This window comes from Henckelia pumila, chromosome 2, assembly GCF_033568475.1.
Source record: "Henckelia pumila isolate YLH828 chromosome 2, ASM3356847v2, whole genome shotgun sequence".
NCBI classification, from domain to species: Eukaryota; Viridiplantae; Streptophyta; class Magnoliopsida; order Lamiales; family Gesneriaceae; genus Henckelia; species Henckelia pumila.
Genome location: NC_133121.1, coordinates 11,224,531 through 11,246,065, shown reverse-complemented (window position 1 = coordinate 11,246,065; position 21,535 = coordinate 11,224,531). Strand labels below are relative to the sequence as shown.

The window sequence follows — 21,535 nt, the reverse complement described above, 5'->3', positions numbered from 1 at the left end:
ATAATACCACTTAGTCATTGATTTGTTTGCTACAATCTAATTTACTAAAAAAAAAAAACAAAAAACAAACGAAAGTCTAAATTGAGGAAGCACATTGCTTTAAATACAAAGCAAGATCATCTTCTTATCACTTTATCCATGTACCTAAAGATGAAATGCTACCTTAGAAATATTGTCATAAGAATGCATTTAAAAATTGATATTTATCAATACAAGTGAGATCCATGTGTTTTAGTAAATGTTGCATGTGAGAAGATATCCCTTGGATATTTACCCAAGAGAGTAGTATATGAAATTGCCCCTACCATAACAGTGAAAATGAAACATAAATATATTAATATATTTATAAAGTGAGATTCGATTAAACAAAAACAAAGGAGTATTCGGAAAAGTTTGAAACAAATACGATGGGTATGGAATGTGGTTGAGTAAAAATTATAATATTTTGATGTAAAACATACACCACTGTAATAGAGAAATGAGACGGAAATGACATTATTGCAAATGGGCCTAATTCCTAAAATCTAATTCTCATGCTGAGCCTCCTCTTACGAAGCAAAAGGTTCTCAAAACTTTCAGTCACTTTATCTCTAATAATCACATTATCATACCTGACTACAATCATATACAGTCAGGCAGAGCCGCTACACGCCGCAGCAAGTTTCAACTAAGCACTTGGAGAAGCCTCCAGATACGAAATCACGAGATCAGCAGCATGGCACCCACTCGATATTGCTTTCCCGACGGATAGTCCTCCCTTGTTGTTGCCTGTCAATGATCATATGCGTTTCAGCACAAACTCAAGGATCAAGCTAAAGCAGAACGTTTCCACACCGCCCCAAATGATGTTTACCCCTTGGTTGCCTTATTCTTATAACCTATTATTCCCCCTTCGGCAGATGATGTTATGTGTTTTCATTCTTCAGAAATGGCAAGCAGTGTGATGGAATAAATAACAATTTGAAGAATTATTTTAGCCAAACCACGAATGAAAATGTTTTCCGGTAATAGAACCAGAGTAGTTAAATGAATTTATGGAACCAACGAGAGCAGACATAAACAGGAGACTTGCCAGCATAAAAAAATCCTGGAAGGTCTTTCTCCATCTTCCCAATAGCTTTGATGACCGAGTTATAATCATGCCCATATAAAGGAAATCCTCTGCTCCAGTAATAGTGACTGCAATCAATCACATAACCTTTAAGAAAACATAACTGGAAGCACAATTTTCAGGAAAACACTTTCTTCCTAGTCCAAACACGATGCACAATTGCATACTTCAGAAACGCGGGTTCTCCCTCAGCACCCAACAATTGTTTGAGATCAGAAGTCACTATTTGCTTCAGTTCATCCCTGTTAAAACACAACTATGAGAAAGCTGTTTGTACTCGAGACATGCACAAAAAAATCAATAATATTTCCTATACTTTGACGCCTTTGCAAGTTCTCTGTTTCGGCTCCCCCCAATAAATGTGGTGTAGAGATGAACATCACTGGGTGCACGATCTGGAAACATCATAGAAGAGAAAAGGGTGCCTGCAAGCACAAAGGATTTTAGCAAAAATAAATGGATAACAACAATATTTACACAACCTGAGGGCCAGTGTGTCACCAAGTGTCTTCAAACCATTTTCCTGCTCTTTGGAAGGTACTAGAACTCCAAAACCTTCAAGGGGCTGCTTGACATTCTCTCTCTTAAATGTTGTGATTATAACAGATATTGGTATATAACTGACCTGCACGTATTACATCTAGAATGAAAGACAATCAAGTAGAAAATCAAACGAGTACTTTTCTATTAAATGCAACAAATGTTGTGCACAAACTTATCCCATTATAAACTGCTAATCATTGTAAGGATGTTAGCACTAGGATAAGGGTAACTCAAGACCCATCAAATGTAAAAAACTGAGTGAATATATCAAACACAATAGTATGATGTTGGAAGTGTTCATTGAAAAGGTTAAAATGCGCATACCTCGGGAACAAAATCTAATGGAAAAGGGCTTCCTCTTATGTTAATTTTCATGTGCTTAACAACGGAGAGGGGGGCCTGTCAGAAAATTGAAAATCATTTCAATATCTCAGACGTTCTGGACATTGTAACATCATAAGCACTGGAAGTTGCACTAAAAAAGGATTGTCCAGGGTATTTCCATATTTATTTTCACAAGAAGCTAGAAGTGAAGTCTCTCTTACAGTAGACAAGGCAGTCTATCAATTGTGACAACTGACATGAACTTAGAAGAGAGAGAATTGCTTTTGTAAAAATTCATTATGAAACTACCTCTACAAATATTTACTTACAGTAACCACCAATGCGTCAAAAGACTTCTCATCATTAAGCTTCTTGCCATCTGACTCGTAAGAAACCGACCAGTTATCTAGTGGAGAGTTCTCATTGAAGCTACTGGATAATTCCAGCACCTTAGATTGGAGTTTCAGTTCCTCTTTATCAAGTGCATCGCACAGTGAGTCAGTGAGTGTCTGCAAACACACATAAACAACAAATCACCATGGCAGGGCCATCAGTGTATCCAGAAAGTTTATGTTAGCATGATGATATAAGACAAACGGCACGTGCATAACAACCACAGAGAGCCTGACTCTCCCAAATCCCTTACAGAAGGTTTTTAATGAAGCCAATAAAACAATTACAACTTTTATATATGCAACGCAATTGAGGATTAAAATCTTGATTATATGTTAAACATACATATAGGATACAAAAAAAAAGTGAATTCCAGAGCTTAAGCTTTAGCCTCTATCTGGATGGTCTCGTAGCAGGGTTAAAAAAACAAGAGATACCTGCATCCCACCCAGAAATGAGAAAGACCCACGCTTATGTTTTTTGGCCGACGAGTTCTTCATTCCGACAGAAGTATCCTTTCTGGGAGATAACTTAGACTGGAAAGCACCAGCTACAATGGATCCAAACCTGATCACAACAAAAGTTTTTAGAAATATCAATAGAATCAAAACAGAAATTGTGAACGCATGAAAGAGTCTTTTTCACAGGGTGTAGACTGTAGATAGTCATAAAGAAAGATCTTCACCATATTGTCTACATAATACAATGTTAATTCAAACTAATAAGTATCAATTACCCATAAGCAACTGCATTCTACACATTCAAAATACCAAGTTACCTCTTCTCAAGATCCCATAACTCTGGAAATGCATGGTGTATCTGGTCAAGAAGAAATAGGCGAAACATTTTCAGTGATTACAGTGTCAATCAAAACAAAACCACAAAAGAGTGAAATGTGCTGCACTGTCTATTCTTTTCATTTTCCTCTGTATAATCATTGTTCAGATCATTAAAGATATTTTCATTCAGTTGTAGGTCAGAACAATAAAGAAATTCGAAATCACTCACAGAAAGAGATTCAGGATCACCTCCGCTTGTTCCCGCAACGAAAGGATCGATAAGATAATCAACAACCTAACAAAAAAAATTGTAAGAATGCATTTGGAAGCTGAAACTTACAAGAATTGTGTAAACTATGCCACAGTTAATCGTTTCGAAAACCTGGGAAAAAGAATTTACATTTTGAGGGAACAAAATTAGTGCAAAAGGTGTAACCGTCAACCACGTCAATAGCAAAAATGCAACCGTTGAGCTGAAATTAATGAAAAAATTTGAGTTTGTAAAGCTATAGAGATTAGAGACTACCTCTTTCCCAAAATGGCGCTGGAAGAAGGAGCCAACACTGCAGGAACAAGTAAACGTTGGTCACATGCAGTAAGCTCGTTTTTACACGTGGCACAAAAATTAGCTAAGCAAAGTAAAGTTAATGTAAGATGTGATAGAAGAGAACAGAAACTAGTAAAGTGGACCATGTCTTGCCGGTACATTCCTATGAGATATACATAAATTCCCTAAGCCACTCATTATTGAACATGGTTCCTAGTACATTTATCAGCAAACAAAGTGCTGTTCATAACAATAATTAGCAGAATATGCCAATAAAGCTCCTTGGCAATCACATAAATAGGGTTGGCAATGGCATGACAGTTTGATTGGAAAAAGATATCATTCAAAGAGAAATATTCAAGGACTCCACGATAGAGATGACAAAGAAAAAGCTCGCAAATAAATATCTAACATTAGCATGTTTGTCCAATCATCGATACCTTTCCTCTGTGTCAGGCCCTTTAGAGAGATTATTTTTCTTCCATAAAAATGGCTCCAATAATAGTTGTAGCTGGAAATAGAAGAAAAAATAAAACCTGCAGTGAATAAATGGGACTTCACCCATGCATAAAACAAAGAGATGTCATCAAAGTCAAATGAGATAAATAACCTTTGATCCTGTTGAGAGAAAACTGCTTTGGATCAGTTCTATGGGATTCGATGGTAACTGTACAGGAGTGATTCACTAAATATTAGGACAAAAAAATGCCAAACATGAAGCAGTATCTTCTGCATCATCAAAAGAAAAATATATGCCACTCCTGTAAATATACTGAAGACATTACCATTACAGGGGCCCCATTTTTGGCTATATAGCGCTTGTGCTGAGAAATTGGCTGCATTATGCAGAAAAAGTTCAATACACAAACTAAATTATTAACCAAATCACAAGCTTGAGATTGCATACAGTTATGCTTCACTGATCATATTGCTACTGTAGGAAAATCCAAACCACTTGACGAAAATCGTCCAAGCCCATTTCAAGAAAGGGTGAACCAAAATGAGGGGGAAAGGAGAAACAAAACAAGGGAAAAAGACCATACAAACTGTTGCTTCTCTCTGAGACCGAGATTATCCAGCAAAAATCCCACAGCTGCCTCACTCTCAGTCTAAATATCGAAGTCAAGCAGAATTCATTTAAGTTAGCATAAACAAAATGCAAGTTGAACAGCTAGAGACATTGTATTATAACAAACTAACCATGGTATTCGCACCCTCGTCCCATATCAAACCATCATGGGAAACGCTTCTCAACATTCCTCCAGCTCTCCCATCAGCTTCAAATACCGTGACATTTAAACCTTGCAATTTCAACTTGTATGCCGCAGATAACCCACTTCACGCACAAGAAAAAAGAGGCCAAATAACGTAACAACACACAACAAACGCGCAGTTGAAACAGAATTCAGCGACAAAGTGGAAAAGTCGCAGGTGTACCACAAGACAACCACATTTCTATGATTTTATCACAAATTCTAACACTCGCTTAATTCTCAAGTAACATACCTGACACCAGCTCCAATCACAGCAACACGTTTTCCCAAAAAACCTAAAAAACAACATTAGTCAATCATTCAGACGAAAGATTCCAAGGTCCAAAGAAGCATTGCAATAAAAACGTCAAACAAGTGAGGGAAATATACCTTTCTTATCTTCTTTGGTCGCAGAATTCATTGCCACAATTCTTCCAATTCGAAGTTGTGGCAATGAAATTTGCTGGGTTAGAGATTTATCCAGCCTTTCTCCGGGGTCTTAGCGCCTAGTATTCTGGTTCAAAGTCAAGAATCTTGTTCAACTGAGGGAAGGTAGAAAAAGGGGGGCTGGGCTTTCTGATACATATACATATATAATGGGCCGAACAGTTATGGACCAAATTCACACTCACCAGCCCAAGAATGTTCGAATCCTGATTTCCTCGGATCAACAGTCATTATTACTAGGTATATTTAATTAGTTTTGATGTGTTGCCTTGGTATATTAATTTGTGTCACACATCAATTATGTAAATATTCTGAGAACCTTTAATATAGACAAGGATAATCCTTCCCATTGAGCTAGTTTTTTGTCTGAATTAGGTTCGAATCTCATTTCTTAACATGCACATTTTATTGTGCGAGATTTTTTTGTAAACTGACTATTAAAATAAATTTTTTTTTTTTACAGAAACGGCTAAAATATCTATCGTGTATAGCAATCGTCCGCGGATTTCTAACTACCAATATATAATTATAGTATGATCATTAATTACCTCTTTATTTTTGTATGACCATCAATGCGAAATTGGAGTATAGTATGATCATTAATTACCTCTTTACTTTTGTATGACCATCAATACGAAATTGGAGTGGAAGTTGTGGGATGCAAAAATGAAAAACCACACTCCAACAAGTTAAAAATATTTTTTTAAAAAAAAATTATTTGTGTCGAGTCATACTCATCCCTTCGAGCAACCCATCAACTCATATTAATATTTTTTACGCTATTAGTTCACGATTAAAAAATTAATTAATTCCTTGGACACTACAGTAACGTTATTTTTTTTATATAAAAAAAAAGATCATTGCTCATTGAGATAAGGACTAAGGAGATATTGGATTACTGTGCAAGCCAAGTTTGTGTTTAAAGTTGCATGCTCATACAAAATGATGATAAAAAGTTGATGCTAAGAGCATGGATTCGTGGCATTTAAGTAGCAATAATCAGTTTGGTTGGAGTTGGTTGAGATTTGAGAAACATACATAAATAGCATGATACAAAAGTGTATGTATATTCCAAAATGACTTGCATTCATAAATTTCATTGCACAAAAAATTATGGGATAAATCTAAATGGCTAGAATCTACTCAACCAAAAAATTAGTTGGAGATAATTAATGATATTTATCTCTATAAAATGACTAATTAGACCCTGATTATTGAGAGCTTAATCCTCTCCCATCAAATGACATTTGTCATTTTTTATTTTTTTATTATTTATTGTTCTTGTTTTATTTTTCCAACTCCTTGGAACTCTATTTTTTTTTTATAATTTGCTCATCATTTTTCGATTTTTATAGAAAAAACTATTGTTCAAATTCTTGTTTATTTATTTCATTTTATTTTCTTAGTTTCTCTTCTTTCTTTCATTTTCGGTTTTTTTATATATTATATTCGTTCTTTTTTATACATGTTTATTCCCACAAATTATGAACTAACAAAGATATTATTTATTAATTTATTATAAATAATGTAATCAAACATTGATTATATATTAAAAATAAAAAACACAATTATTTGGTAACTTACCATTATAAATAATATATATTAAAAATTATTATAATATACTAATGACTAAAAAATGTTATGATAAATTAAAAAATAATTCACTAAATTCATAAGTTAGTAAAACTTAAAGTTAAATCTGATATTATATTTTAATTATCACAGATCTACATTCGGCTAGACTTAAGAGACCAGATAATGTTTTAAGAATAAGACAAATGAACAAGTAATGTTACATGTCACTTGTCAAACTTCATAACACACACCGCATGTACTGTTATAAGAAACTATCAGAGTCACGTGATATTAGCTACAATTTTTGCAACGATCATCTTGCATATTATTTAGACGTTCAGAGACAAAATATTCTTATCATTGTAAATAATATATACCAATAAAAAATTTCATGTTTAATATTTAATAATTCTGATAAAACGAATAAATTATTGCATAACTTATTTTCAAATGATGATTTTGTTATTTAATTATATAATAAAATTATTGAGATTAATATAATGTGTTTAGAGGAATAATACTATTGTTAACAATGCCAACTAAATAATTAATGTACGTTATTCTTGATGCGTTCAATATAATTTTTTATTGATATAAAACGATAGTTTTTAAAATAATCACTATTCACGACAAAATAAATAAATTATAAAAAGTTTATAAATCAAGATTAAAGCTCGTCCAATTGAACGTTTTGTATGCTTGTAAAATTAATTTCCAATTAAAATAACATCATAAAATATTGATTGATGTTAACGTACATTAGTAATTAATGAAAGAAGAGTTTTTTTAATATTTGTATTTAGAAATAGAAATATTGCTATACATAATTAAATATTTCTTATAATAATTTATTTTTTTATAATTTTTTTCCAAGTTGAAGTCGAACTAGTTTAGCTAAAAAATTTACTATATTAAATTTTAATCAATATACATTAATTACTTTTTTTATGAAAAATAAAAATATTTGTGCGTACAAATATATTTTAAAAAACATATATTTTTATAGTGTTATATTTTTTAAATAAAATAAAATTTATTTAAATCAATAATTTTTATTATATATCAATGTTTCATAAATACTAGATACTCTTGGATTATAATAAAAACAAGAAGTGAAAGACATGTTAGTGGATAATTTGAGTAATATATATTTAATATAAAATATTTATTTATTAAATTTAAATATGTAGTGTAGAAGATGATTGGATGTCTTTTCAACGAATTTGTTGAAAATGCAATCAATTAATGTAGTGATCAGAGATAAAATTTAAATTTTAATTTAAAAATAAGTGAAAAAGATATAATTGTCACATAAAATATGATATTACATGAACATCCTTAAAATGAGCCTTAAAATTACCAAAAACTCCATTTTAGCTGGTCAGATTCTAGCCATTTAGCATTGCCTAAAATTATGTGAGACTGATTTATGCGAAATCTTGTGACATGGATCTTTTCGACTTGATTAATGAAAAAAAAATATTATTTTTGTATTAGAGATATATTTTCTATTTAAAAATGGATCGGATCGATTTTTCACACACATATAGATTTGTGAAATAAAGCCTTTAATCTGGGTTAGGCTCATCGGGTTGGCCCATCATGCCAAACAATTTAAGCGAGTTGGTTTGAAATTTTGTCAACTCATTTAAACGCGGGTGTCTTACGAATTTTATTGCTACTTTTTAAAAATATGTATGAAATGAAATGAAAGTTTTAATTAATTATAAGGATTTTTATATTTATTAATTAAATTTATTTTTTGTGGGCTGACCTGCCTGACCTGCAACCCATTTTGTGTTAGATTGGGGATTTCGGCATATCAAGATGGTGGGTCGGCTTATCCCACCATGGATTGACCCGTCTGATCGATCGTTCGAATATAATATTTCATCATTTTTTAAAGTTATTTTTTAAGTTATTGTAGTTTCTTCCTATTTCATACACTTTTTAGTTATTTTCCAAAAAATACTCTTTTTATATTTTTCATCATAATAATTACTTTTTAATTTAAACTTATTTTATGTGTCCTACCCAAGTAAATACAATACTGTGCTAAATGTTACATACATGTTATAACTTTGAAATAATATATGTGGCGTAACCAACGAGATTAACATAATAACATCTAACCAACAAATTGAAATGTGTAATAATATTAAACAATATCGTAAAGTATACCTAACTATAATGAAACCCCACTAAAAGCCGCTCATGCAATTCAAAACTTCAAATCTGTGGGATCCTTAATTTTGAACTTCAAATTTATAATTTACGCCACCTTACTTAATTTCATATTGTTTTAAGGGTTATGATGTATGTATAATAAGGTTACACGTTGAATTATATATTGCATTTGAAATTATAAAATTATCCTAAATATATTTTAAAATATTTTTTTCAAATAAAATTTAGGGATGATTTTGAAATTTCATAATGAACTATAACATTTACCTTGTTTTAAAGGGTTAGTCTACCATTTGCCCGAAGTAATTCTTAATATATCTCAACTTAATTAATCAGATCATGGGGTCTCTCACATTTTAATAGAAGTTGACATCATTTATTAATGATCTAAAAACTTAAATTTCGTTGCATCGTAGGTATCAAAAAAAATTTACATATAAACCTTGAGACGGACTTATAAATTTTGTTTAACGGTATGATGACACGATCCACATAAATTAATCAACAAAAATATAACTTATAACAACTAAAAGATTATAATGTCATGTCACTGTATGTATAAGTTGTATTACCACACATTACATATCTATACTATTAATAAAGTAAGAGGGGTGAATAGTAACTGCATTTTTTGATAAAGCCTTTTTTTTTAATTTCAAACCTACCCTTTCATACATTAACTCCTAAACATATTTAATTTTGTAGAGATGGTTAAATTCTCATATTTTATATAAAGAATTATCTTACTAAATCTTATATCATATTTATTTTTTTACAATATGATAATTAAATTGAAATTTTCAAAAAAAAATGTGCAAATATATTATGTTTCACACACAATATGTGTGCTCAATTGCTAGTATTAATAAGCAAACATGTCAATAACACAATAAGTATATGTACAATACTACAATGTCAACGTACACCTTGTTTTTGCAAATCTTACACGAAATATTCCTTACATCTTTTAAAAATACGTGGATGAAATAGCATTTTAGTTCTACAAACCTTGAAATCAGAATTCCATTTTAATGTGTTTTTGCAATAATAATAATAATAATAATAATAATAATAATAATAATAATAATAATAATAATAATAATAATAATAATATATTTGGTAACCAAAAAATACCCAATAATTATATATATATCAATTTTTGCAAAAGAACGAGACAATATTTTCACGTTAGACAGAACAAATATGAATACATACATGCGAGGAGACCGACATCACATGAAACTGAAAAAGGGCAAAAAAAGAAACTAACATAACCAATGCATTGGTAGCATACGTATCCATATAATATTTTTTTTTAGAGGAGTACTAGAGCATCCATATAATATTATTGTCCTGTAAAAATGAGGATTTTCGTACAAAAATTGTGACGTGGACACGGCTCATTGGACGAATAAAAATATTAATTTGACCTTTGATCACATGCCAATTGGAAATTTATCAAATACAGAATCAGATACTCATGTTATGCTTCCAATTGGAAATCTATCTTAATAGCTAATGTCTATACCTATAGAATACTAATTAATTAGTTGTTTCTTTACTTATAATTTAAGATGGGAATGATTATTATAATCATGCACACTACAAATTTTTTATTTTTTTAAAAAAACTTGCTTTTGCTTACCACATTTTTTTTTTCAAAAGATTGTTTTAAAAAATGAGTGACTCATAGAGTAAATATCCAGTGAGACAGTATATGGTTTTTGTGAGATTGATTGATTTGATTTATGTCTAGAGTGAAAAATAATATTTTTTCATGTGTCAAATCGGGCATGTGATCATTCTCACAAAATTAATCCCCGAGACGGTTTTATAGAAGTTTTGTGAATATTAAGGTAGTGCTTGCGATTGCTTGAACGAAACATTTTGATTTTTTACTTAACAACGCTTCCTAAAAACAATTTCAAACAGTATCTAGATAAGTTTAAATGATTAATTAGTAAACACTGATTCATACAAATCACGGTTGATCGGAGCAAATTCTATACTACCTCAATTGTTTCATTGAAATTATGGTGATTTATTCACCGGAGTTTGGATAACTATACCAGGTGGAACATATTGCGGGGAAGTTTTGTTATGGTGATTTTTTCATTTTTTTTTTAAAAAAAATTGACTCTCCCAAATGTATTTTTTCTTTTTGTTTTTTTGAATGAACTCTCCCAAATGTAATACAATACATGTAACTAAATGGCCCAACATAATGTGTGCCAGCAGATGAACGACCCCTTTGGTTTCAAAATGCTTCCCTTTTGTTTTGTTTTTTTTATATTTTTTTAAAAAAATCAATTCTAACTCGATGGTGTATTATTATACCTATCCAAACATTATGAAAGATGACCAATTGGAGGCAAGATGAGGAACAAAATAAATTAAGTGGGGTTGACAAGATACACATATATGATATTGATTTTTTCCCCGAATTATGAAAAGATAAATAATATCAAAACAAATATTATTTTTTGAATAAATTAAAAATCAAGATTTTAGCGTTACTTCCACATTATTTTGAATAATCATTAAATGAATATGCGTTTTCGGCCATATTCTTTTATTGCTTTTGTAAATGTAATTTATGACCAATGAATAATAATTAATTAGAAATATAAGGAGAGAGAAGCATGGAAATAAAAAAAAACAAATAAAAAATTATATAATGACACTTTCATTCAAATCTCCAAGAGATATATGCAAGGAACCCCGCATTTGGTGTATTTTCGTTTACTTTTAATATTGAATTGATTCAAATACATTACACTCTAACGTTTAAGAGAAACCCTACATATATACTAATTAAAAATTGTTACTTTTAAAAATTCACATAACGTTCTATAAAATAGTCCTACGAGAAAATTTTGTGAGACAAATTTCTTAATCGATCTAATCCATTAAAAAAATATTACTTTTAATTATAAATATGGATCGAATCGACTTGTCTCACAGATATGTATCCGTGAGACCGTCTTAGGAGACCTACTTTATTTTTGGAGTCATCTTGTCATAAATTTTTTGAAAAAGTTATAATTATTTTGATTTAAAAATTTATTATCGAATTATTGTACAATTTACTTTAATTTAAAGGCAAGTATAACTCATATTGTTTTAATTTTAATTTTTTTAAAGAGAGATTATAATTTGTTTTTTGAGGAAAACAGAGAGATTATAATTTGAAATCAGATTCTTGCATGATGTAATTAATCCGTACCCTTTTCAACTACATGTATGGATTTCTTACATCCAAATTTGAATTTTAAAGTCTAGAATTTGAAATGTATGATTTTAATCTGTCATACTTATTTGTATAATTTCTTTATTTTGAAATCTATCTTCCACTTCTAATATAATTTCTCAAACAATGTAATAGAGTTTTAAATTTTCGCAAAGCAGAATCATTTGAACTTTATTCACCAAATCTTACTTTCAAATTCAAATTCATCCATCCAAAATTCTTTCAGTCACAAAACAATTGCTATAAAAACATTTTAAACCGGTTTTGGAATAATAAAAAAAAAAACAAAACACCAAAAATCCAATTAATTACTTAGAGGAATACAAATTTAAAATAAATATATCGGTGAATAAAACCAAAAAAAAAAAAAAAAAATCAGCTTACATATCATAATCTCTGTATTATTTCAAAGTAAATTTTCTATAAATCTCCAAATCTAAATTTAATTTTGCAATCATTACTTGACCGGAAAAAATATATGTTTGCACTATCGAATATACAAAAAAAATGTTTCTGCGCTTTCTAGACCCACATGTTTTTTTTGGCTGAAAATACGTACAAAACATTGAAAATATATGATATTTAAGTACAAATTATTTTAAATCTGAATATATGATTTTTTGAGTATCCAACATGTAGCAATTATTAACATTAATGATACATTTGTCTTTTTCTCGGGTAAAAATTGACAAAAAAAATATGATATTAATATATGATATTTGATTACAAATTATTACAAATCAAATATATGAGTTTGGAGTAGCTAAACTTTGCAGCAAGTGTTTGTATTAATAAACGTTTTCAAAATTTATATTCAAAATCGAAATCTTATGTTTTATATTAGATCTAAATCAGTTGATGCTCAAATATAATGAGTAATAGAAAGCAGAAACATTTTTGTATAAACTAGTGTGCAAATGCATTTTTCATTTGACAAAAAAAGATTGAAATCTGAATGCAAATTGTGCATTCAAGTTTGGATTAAGAGAATTAAATAAAATATTCCCTTTATTCAGCCCCCAAATCACGCCAACTGACTTTAGTACCAAATCATATATTTAATTTTTTTTTTAATGTAATATTATTATAAAAATATATTTAATAAAATATAATATAATATAATATAAAATATATATCCCCATAAATAAATAAATAGCACTGGCGCTGGCTCACTCGTTTCAAGTTTTTTTTTGTCTTCCCTTTCTCGACTTGTGTGTCGCCATTCTCTCTCAAGCCACTGGGCAGCTCACCATTGCCGCTGCTTCTCTAGTCAAATGATGTTGTTGCGGCACGGCGGCGGCGGAGGCTTTTTAACGGGGAAGCAGGTGGTTCCGGTGGATTACCAGGCCGAGGTGTCGCAGCGCGTTCTCGAAGCTGCGTTGTGCGACGATCTGAAATCGGTGATCGAATGCCTGGGCGATCCGTCCGTAGATGTCAACTACGTTGGTGCTGTGTGCTTGAGGATCCGGAAGACCGAGATTGTTTTGGTCGAGGAGTCACCGTGCGAGGTGCGCGTCGATTACGACGAGTTCCGGACTGACGTCACGCCGTTGTTCGTCGCTGTTTGTAATGGAAATCTTGAGCTCGTTAAGAACTTGCTGGTAAGTCAATGTTGATTTTGAGCTGTTCGCTTTCTATATCATTCGCATTCTAGTGTTTGCCGATTTGTGTTTAAAGTAATCGTTTTCTTCGTCCACTTGGTGTGTCTACTATTTTTTTTATACTCTGTACGGTGGCAGGACTCTCTCGATGTGACATTTTTGATTAAGGAACTGTCTATGGTTGAATTATATGGAGTGCTGAAATCTCGGTTTTTTATTTTGAATGGGATTTGCGCCTTTATATTCAAAATTTAAAAGTTGATGTTCGAGTTTTCTCTTTCCTACTCCTTTTTTGAACTGCCTTTAAGACTCGATTTGGAGGTTTTATCTGTTTAACTGCTTAAATCCTGTTTTTTTAAAAAAAAAAAAAATTTATTGAGACTTCTTTTGCCGTGATCAAATATCATAAACTGAATTAACCTTTATTTTTCTTCCGCTAACATGGGAATCTTAGTCTGATAAAACTGAAACTTTTATGACTGTGTTCCACCCTTGTGTATTGAGTTAGTGAACGCGAGTCATCGCCCGTTTGAAAGGACAGGCAAATATTTGGTGCTTATGCCTTTTTTTAGAGATCTCTAGCTCTAAATTGCAACTTCTTCTGACACTGATTCAGTATTCGAAGTGACGGGATCAGAATGGTGTTGTGTCCTTTTTCCAGAGTCGTGCATTTGTTTTATCCGCTGTGATTTATAAATTTATTCTTTTTGTAAATTGGCAGAGTGCAGGAGCTGATTTGAATCTGCAACTATTTAGAGGCTTTGCGACCACAGCAGCTGTAAGAGAAGGCCACTTTGAAATCCTCGAAATGTTACTCAAGGCTGGGGCATCTCAACCAGCATGTGAGGAAGCATTATTAGAGGCTAGCAATCATGGGCGTTCAAAAGCAGTGAAGCTTCTTATGGGTTCTGATCTTATACGGCCTCATGTTGCCATTCACGCTCTTGTAACAGCATGCTGTAGAGGTTTTGTGGATGTGGTGAAAGCTTTCATGAAGGTTAAATTTCTGACATGTTCGTTAGTATTAATTAGGGAATTTAAAATTGTTGGCTAACAGCTTGATCAGCTATTTGTTGAGAGAAAGAATGTATGTTGAAAATATTTTCTCATTTATTTAAAAAATTGAGCATCATGATCTTTATATTGGAAGTTACTAGTCTTTCTCCCTTTTATCCATGCCTTTCGAGAAGTAAAGTTACTGCTATGAGAATCCCATTTTTTCTACAGTTTGTCCCACATCTTCATGGTCAACATTTTAGCACTAGTGAAAACTACGTAGCTGCATTGATGACCCATTTATATTGCTGGTTCACTTGGGAAAAAAAAGGAATCTGAGAAGGGAGATCTTATGTGTGTAACCATGAAATTTTCTTGCGTAGAGTTTAGGAGCCAACACTATGATTATGAGCTAAACTGTATCTCCTGTTAATTTCTTCCTGTTCTTTGTGCTCACATTACATGGGAAACTCTTTCTACGTTTGTCGATCTTGACCTACCTTTTCTACTTTTCTCAACCAATCTGCTGATCTGACGTCATATTGATTTTGCTGCTTGGTTTCAGTGTGGAGTGGATGTGAATGCAACTGACCGCATGTTGCTTCAATCATGCAAACCTTGTCTACATGCAAATGCTGACTGTACTGCGCTTGTAGCTGCTGTAGTCAGTAGACAGATCTCAGTTGTTCGCCTACTGCTGGAAGTAAGCGAATTGATGCTAAATTAGTGTTTGTGTTTGTCATGAATCAACTTTCATCTATTAAGTTTCAAGAATTGGAGAAAACTGTCGGCTAAAAGAATTGCTTACCTTGTAAAATTCAACCCAAAATAGAATCACAACCAATCTGTACTTGCAATTTACGATAATTGTTTATTGTTTCACATCATTGGTCTAAGAACTAGGTGATGTCACACTCTGCAACTATCTTCAAAGAATATTTTGTTTTCGCGTTTTGTGGACAGAAACTGACATCCATTCTGTATTTTATTGACTTTTGGAGCGAAGGCTGGAGCCAGAACTGATGTTAAAGTGCAGCTTGGGGCGTGGTCATGGGATACAGCTTCAGGTGAGGAACTTCGAGTGGGTGCAGGGCTGGCAGAGCCTTACCCCATTACCTGGTGTGCCGTAGAATATTTTGAGGCAACAGGTTCTATCTTGCAGATGCTTCTCCATCACCTCGCCCCAAATGCCAATCATCATGGAAGAACACTTCTCCACCATGCAATTCTGTGTGGCAATGATGGTGCTGTGAAAGTGCTCATAAAATGTGGTGCTCACATAGAAACCCCAGTCCAGACCACTCAAAAATCGGAGTTTAGGCCATTACATATTGCTGCTCGTCTTGGATTTCCAGTGATTCTTAAAAGTTTAATAGATTCTGGTTGTGATCTCAACTCAAGAACAGAATCTGGTGAAACAGCTCTTTTAATCAGTGTCAAGTACAAGCAGGGAGATTGCCTTAAAATATTAGCAAAAGCAGGTGCAGACTTTGGTTTGGTTAACACAGCTGGCCAAACTGTGGTTTATATTGCAAGGTCTAATGAGTGGCACACAGAGTTTCAACATATAACGCTGAATGTAATCCGAAGTGGTCACGTGCCCACGTCTTCCAACACATCCGCATTTTCACCTTTTCTATTCGTAGTGCGATCTGGAGATATTCTAGGTTTGAAATCTCTGATTGGAAAGAAAGGTATTGATCTTGATGAACAGGATGCGCTCGGTTTCTCAGCAGTCATGATCGCTGCCATGGAAGGCCATGTTGATGCCTTCAGGCAACTTGTATATGCTGGAGCTGATGTGAAGTTGTGCAATAAATCCGGCGAGACTGCTATCACTTTGTCTCAACTGAGTCAAAGTAAAGATATGTTTGAAAAAATAATGCTTGATTTTGCTCTCGAGAAGGGAAACCACAGTTCTGGAGGATTTTATGCGTTACATTGTGCTGCCCGATATGGAGACTTGGATGCAGTGAAGTTACTGATAAGCAAGGGTTATGAAATCAACGCCTCGGATGGCGATGACTATACGCCACTGATGCTGGCAGCAAGGGAAGGTAATGGTGAGATGTGCCAACTCCTGATCTCCAATGGAGCACATTGTGATGCGAAAAATGCCAAGGGCGAAACTGCTTTATCACTTGCTAGAAAATATGGGGGACTGCAAAATGATGCCAAAAACATCATACTAAATGCACTTGCACGCAAACTGGTGTTATGCGGTGCCACGGTACTAAAGCACACGAAAGGAGGAAAAGGGTCTCCACACACAAAGGTCATGAAAATGGTAGGATCTAGTGGAGTACTTCGATGGGGAAATTCGAGTCGTCGAAATGTCATATGCCGTAATGCTGAAGTAGGCTCTAGCATAAGCTTCCAGAGAAGCAGACAAACGAAAGGCGATGGTAGCAAGCCTGGAATTTTCCATGTGATCACATCAAAGAACAAGGAATTCCATTTTGCATGCGACGGAGAGGAAACGGCGGAGCTATGGGTGCGTGGTATAAGACTCGTAACAAGAGACGCTATTTTTGGTGGTTTAGAGGATTAGAAACGTTTTTACGTAAGCTGTACATAGTCACAGCGGTGCTTTAATCTCAAAGCACCGGCTTTCATTTGTGCTGTTTCAATGTCAAGATTTTGGACGAACTAGTTGTAAATTCAGTATTATTAATTTGATGTGAAATTTCGAGATTCATAAACAATCCAGTTTTGGAACTATTGTTATTTTACCCTACTAGAATGAAAAACTGATTTTGGGGAAACAAAATATAACTACAGTTTAAGATTCACAAGAAAACAGGTTGGGTTTATGAAATGTACAGAGTGCTGATTTGAATAAATCTGATACAAATGCATTTGAACGCAACATTACGGGTAAGATATGCGGACACAAACAGTGAATGGAGACGAGATTTAAACAGCAAGTGCTGCATCAAATTGCATTTGAAACACTGATTGAATAAGCTTCGAAGCGTATGACATGAAAGGGGCTACGTTTCTCCCAATTCACTATGCAAGAAACATGCCACACGAAGATCCATCATTCAGCCTACTTTAATTTCCTTTTCCTTAGTCTTGCACATATCTTCAGCCTTCTTTATATACTTTTTGGTCAAGTCATCAATCTGAAATGTAAAAAGAGCCATGTGAGAGTTGAATCACAAGCACATCACGTTTTGTTCGCAACAATGTAAGCAACTCACTTCTTTCTCCATTCGTTTGATTTCATCTTCGGACAAACTTGAACCTGCTTTATCTTTATCCTTCTTCTTGGGTCCTCCTTTTTTAATGCTGTCCAATGCCTATAACCATGATATTAGGCTTTTAGTGAATTAGCAAGACTATGTTTCTGATAAAAAAAATGCATCAAACCAGACTCCATTACTAGTTCCGCGGCACACACACACACAAAAGAAACATTCATAAAAACATTTCAGACAGCATAACGTGGGTTTGCAAAAGGTAAACCACCACAGTAATGCAATAATTAGTAACACCTTCCAAACTTTTGCTCCATTTACTCAATGTCACAAGTAGTGCAACAAGGATCATGCCTCTTTTCAGTATACTTCAATTTGATCTTAGCCCTCATGAATATAGATAAATCTTCAATAATATACCAAATTTCTTTTTTGTATTTTGTTTTTTTGGAAAAAGTGCTAGGTTTTAAAGTCATTAACTTTCCAAGGAAACTTCTGGGTGCTCGCAGGAGTACCTTCTGGCGTGATCTCCTTATGCTTTGCTTCACATCTTCAGATGATCTCGCAACCACTTTAATTATAGCCTGTTAATAGACATTTTGACCATATTGGCATTTTGTCATTGAAGAAAAGGGCTTCAGGTCATCAATGACAATAAACCATATTAATTGAATCAGAAGAGACATTAATTTAATACTCACTTGAGTGTGCTCTTTAGTCAATCTGCCGATTGAAAGCAACAAAATATATAATTAGCGAGTAACATCATTCAGTGAACATAGACATGTAGTAAGTTATATTCATATAGAGAGAAAAAAAAAGCTTACTGGGCTTCTAACATAAGAAAAGACATAATTTATGAATGTCAGATTTTATTCTTTCAGTCAGATGATTAAATTTTCTATAATTGGAAAGGAAAAATCTTAATTTTAAAATCATTAGTAATGGATTCATACCAAAGGGGGAAAACGCTTACGATGGTATCGGTATAATCAGCTGTTGGTCGTCGGACCGAGGATTTAGACCCAAGGGGGAGGAAATTATGGCTTTCTCCAACTCTTTCAAGGTCTGCAAAATATTCTCTATTTCTTAAGCATATTTTCAAGTATAAACAATCCCAAGTCACACTCTTCAGAATTGAAGATTGTCTAGATACAATATGTTCACCAAATTATTCAATACTGAAGGGACACTAAATGATGAAATATGAAGAATACATTTGAATTTATCTTCAAGTGAAAGAAAACAGGATCCACAGATGTATCATCAGTGGCATACGGACATTTGGCTACGGCACGAACAGAAAAAAGAAAATAAAGTTGACCAAAAAAATGAAGATCAGAGTTAAGAAAGTAACACATACACTTGGATCAAATGGAGTAACTTTTAGAGTTTTTGGGTCTGATACTGAGATAGCTGCCATCCTGTTGATGGGTGTCTTAACACCGTAATATTCTACCATGATGTGGTCAAGCATCCCTGAAAAATCAAGACACTTTAAAAGAATGATAACATGGGCCATGAACACAAAACAAGGCATACTTATAAGCACCTTCTGATGCCCTTCCAGTTCGCAATTTGGTCAACTCCCGTGACAGTGCATCAACGGCAGCATCCATTTGCGAGGCAGCAGCAACCTTAGGGATAGCCCCTACATTCCCATGATCCAACCTATCTTCATCATCATCTTCATCATCATGCTCCTCTTCTTCTCCCTCTTCCTCGCTCTCTTCCTCTTCCTCCTCTAGTAAAACACAATTAAGAAAAGAAATTAAATGGAAAAAACTTCATAAGACTATGCTTCTCATCTCAATTAGACCGAAACACACATTAACTTAGTCAAAAAAGGAGTTTCTCTGCCATACAAAAACAATGAAAATCATTCTGTTCTAGCCTTCTATCCACTCCATTTATTCACATCCCTAAACGCTTCCGTTTAAAGTTAAACAGACAGGCATAGCAGCATTTCCTTCAGTCTCCGGTGAATTGCTTACCATTCACTAAAACTGCAATTCGATCAAAAGATCCGGATTTGACCTAGAAATGGTCCAAAATTCTTGAACTTACCCACTTTCTTGAAAATTAAGGCACAAAAGATGAAATGATCTTTGTACACCAGTTAACCACCACAAGACGGCACAACCACATCTTATTTGAGCATAATACACATTGGCACCCACAAAAATTCATTCATATCATCGACAGCAAAAAAAAAAAAAAATCAATATAGTTACACGAAAAGTGAGATTACTGATTTGTTGTTTTCTTCCTTTGGCAAAACTTCGGCGAGAGTCAAATTGATGAAAATTTGTGGACGGAGATTTTGAGGTGTGAGCGTCAAAGTGATGGGAAGAATTAGGATGAGATGAAATGAAGTTTGAGAATTGGTGATGGTAACGGATAGATGAAGCTCGAAGTGTGCATACAACGTTTCGAGAAGAAATCAGGGCTCTTCTCAGTGAGATCGCCATTGTTGAGTAGTTCGAGCTCCCACTTCTTTTCTGCTTTTTTTTTTTAATTTATTTGTGTTATATATGTGTGTGTATTGGGGTTTAAAGGGTTTTGGGAAAATGTAGTGGAATTTTGCATTTACACCCCAAGTGTTAGCCATATCTTCAAATTAATACCCCAAGTTTTTGTTTTCTAAGAAATTAATACCTTCTTTGAGGGGAAAAAAAAAATTTAATAGCTTAAGGTTCCATTTGGACTTGTGTGTGACAAGATTTTTGTGAGATGTTTTTGAAAAATATTTTTTAAAAAATGGTCGACAAATATAGTTTTTAAATAACAATTAAATAGTGTTTTTACATGTTTTTAGTTTTTACAATTGAAGATAATGATGAAAAATATAACAATATTGTTTTTGAAATGTTAAAAATTTATTGTAAAATAGTTATCCAAACACATATTTATTCTTAAAACAACTTCTAAAATGTTTTTAAAAAATTAATTTTATAAAACATTTTATAAATACTTGTTAAACATTGTTATTTCGTATGCTTTCAACTTTGTCGTTTTAGTTGAACACCTAGGGAATTTTTTTTTTTCTAAGAAAAACCAAATATATTAGCCCAAACAGTATTAGGTTGTGCTTGGATGGAGGTAATTGGATTTGAGAGTGAATTTCAAATAAATGGATTTATAAATCCATTGATTTGAATATTTTGTTTATTAAATCTCTTGCTTGGAATAACATGTAATGCACAGGAAAATTTTAAATTCATTGATTAGTTGCTTGGATAATAAATTTAAGAATTTCAAATAATAGAAAAATTCTAATATATTATTCTTTATTTTTTTGTATATTTTAAAATTAAAAGTAATAT

At 32.8% G+C, this 21,535-nt stretch overlaps 3 protein-coding genes across 3 annotated transcripts; 1 reads left to right on the top strand and 2 right to left on the bottom strand.

Annotated features, from left to right (window-relative positions):
* Positions 1 to 424: 424 nt before the first annotated feature.
* Positions 425 to 5,502, bottom strand: LOC140881532 (protoporphyrinogen oxidase, mitochondrial). The gene is made up of 18 exons (XM_073286916.1): positions 5,341 to 5,502; positions 5,204 to 5,246; positions 4,898 to 5,033; positions 4,741 to 4,806; positions 4,483 to 4,533; positions 4,308 to 4,364; positions 4,138 to 4,208; positions 3,677 to 3,713; positions 3,380 to 3,445; positions 3,150 to 3,190; positions 2,809 to 2,938; positions 2,308 to 2,487; positions 1,979 to 2,053; positions 1,613 to 1,736; positions 1,428 to 1,536; positions 1,279 to 1,353; positions 1,073 to 1,179; positions 425 to 768 (listed from the first exon to the last, which is right to left on the bottom strand). The coding sequence occupies exons 1-18, from the start codon at positions 5,369 to 5,371 to the stop codon at positions 668 to 670; spliced, it is 1,500 nt and encodes a 499-aa protein (XP_073143017.1). The 5' UTR covers positions 5,372 to 5,502; the 3' UTR covers positions 425 to 667.
* An 8,125-nt stretch (positions 5,503 to 13,627) lies between these two features.
* LOC140881737 (uncharacterized) lies at positions 13,628 to 17,754 on the top strand. The gene is made up of 4 exons (XM_073287282.1): positions 13,628 to 14,010; positions 14,732 to 15,007; positions 15,572 to 15,709; positions 16,013 to 17,754. Exons 1-4 carry the CDS (start codon positions 13,684 to 13,686, stop codon positions 17,555 to 17,557), a joined length of 2,286 nt encoding a protein of 761 aa, XP_073143383.1. The 5' UTR covers positions 13,628 to 13,683; the 3' UTR covers positions 17,558 to 17,754.
* A 14-nt stretch (positions 17,755 to 17,768) lies between these two features.
* Positions 17,769 to 20,716, bottom strand: LOC140881738 (uncharacterized). The gene is made up of 8 exons (XM_073287284.1): positions 20,461 to 20,716; positions 19,762 to 19,953; positions 19,573 to 19,688; positions 19,186 to 19,277; positions 18,911 to 18,932; positions 18,725 to 18,793; positions 18,213 to 18,311; positions 17,769 to 18,134 (listed from the first exon to the last, which is right to left on the bottom strand). The coding sequence occupies exons 1-8, from the start codon at positions 20,678 to 20,680 to the stop codon at positions 18,054 to 18,056; spliced, it is 891 nt and encodes a 296-aa protein (XP_073143385.1). The 5' UTR covers positions 20,681 to 20,716; the 3' UTR covers positions 17,769 to 18,053.
* Positions 20,717 to 21,535: the final 819 nt, after the last annotated feature.

What these genes read in the sequence shown, in the direction of transcription:
- LOC140881532 (XM_073286916.1), bottom strand. Translation starts at nt 5,371, where the DNA reads ATGAATTCTGCGACCAAAGAAGATAAGAAAG. An exon ending in GGGCCTGACACAGAGGAAAG is followed by an intron (nt 3,714 to 4,137) that starts GTATCGATGATT and finishes TTGTTCCTGCAG; the next exon opens with TGTTGGCTCCTTCTTCCAGC. An exon ending in TCCAGGATTTTTTTATGCTG is followed by an intron (nt 769 to 1,072) that starts GCAAGTCTCCTG and finishes GATCATTGACAG; the next exon opens with GCAACAACAAGGGAGGACTA.
- LOC140881737 (XM_073287282.1), top strand. Translation starts at nt 13,684, where the DNA reads ATGATGTTGTTGCGGCACGGCGGCGGCGGAGGCTTTTTAACGGGGAAG. An exon ending in TGGTGAAAGCTTTCATGAAG is followed by an intron (nt 15,008 to 15,571) that starts GTTAAATTTCTG and finishes GCTTGGTTTCAG; the next exon opens with TGTGGAGTGGATGTGAATGC. An exon ending in TTGTTCGCCTACTGCTGGAA is followed by an intron (nt 15,710 to 16,012) that starts GTAAGCGAATTG and finishes TTTGGAGCGAAG; the next exon opens with GCTGGAGCCAGAACTGATGT.
- LOC140881738 (XM_073287284.1), bottom strand. Translation starts at nt 20,680, where the DNA reads ATGGCGATCTCACTGAGAAGAGCCCTGATTTCTTCTCGAAACGTTGTA. An exon ending in TTACTCCATTTGATCCAAGT is followed by an intron (nt 19,278 to 19,572) that starts GTATGTGTTACT and finishes AATATTTTGCAG; the next exon opens with ACCTTGAAAGAGTTGGAGAA. An exon ending in TGACTAAAGAGCACACTCAA is followed by an intron (nt 18,794 to 18,910) that starts GTGAGTATTAAA and finishes GTCTATTAACAG; the next exon opens with GCTATAATTAAAGTGGTTGC.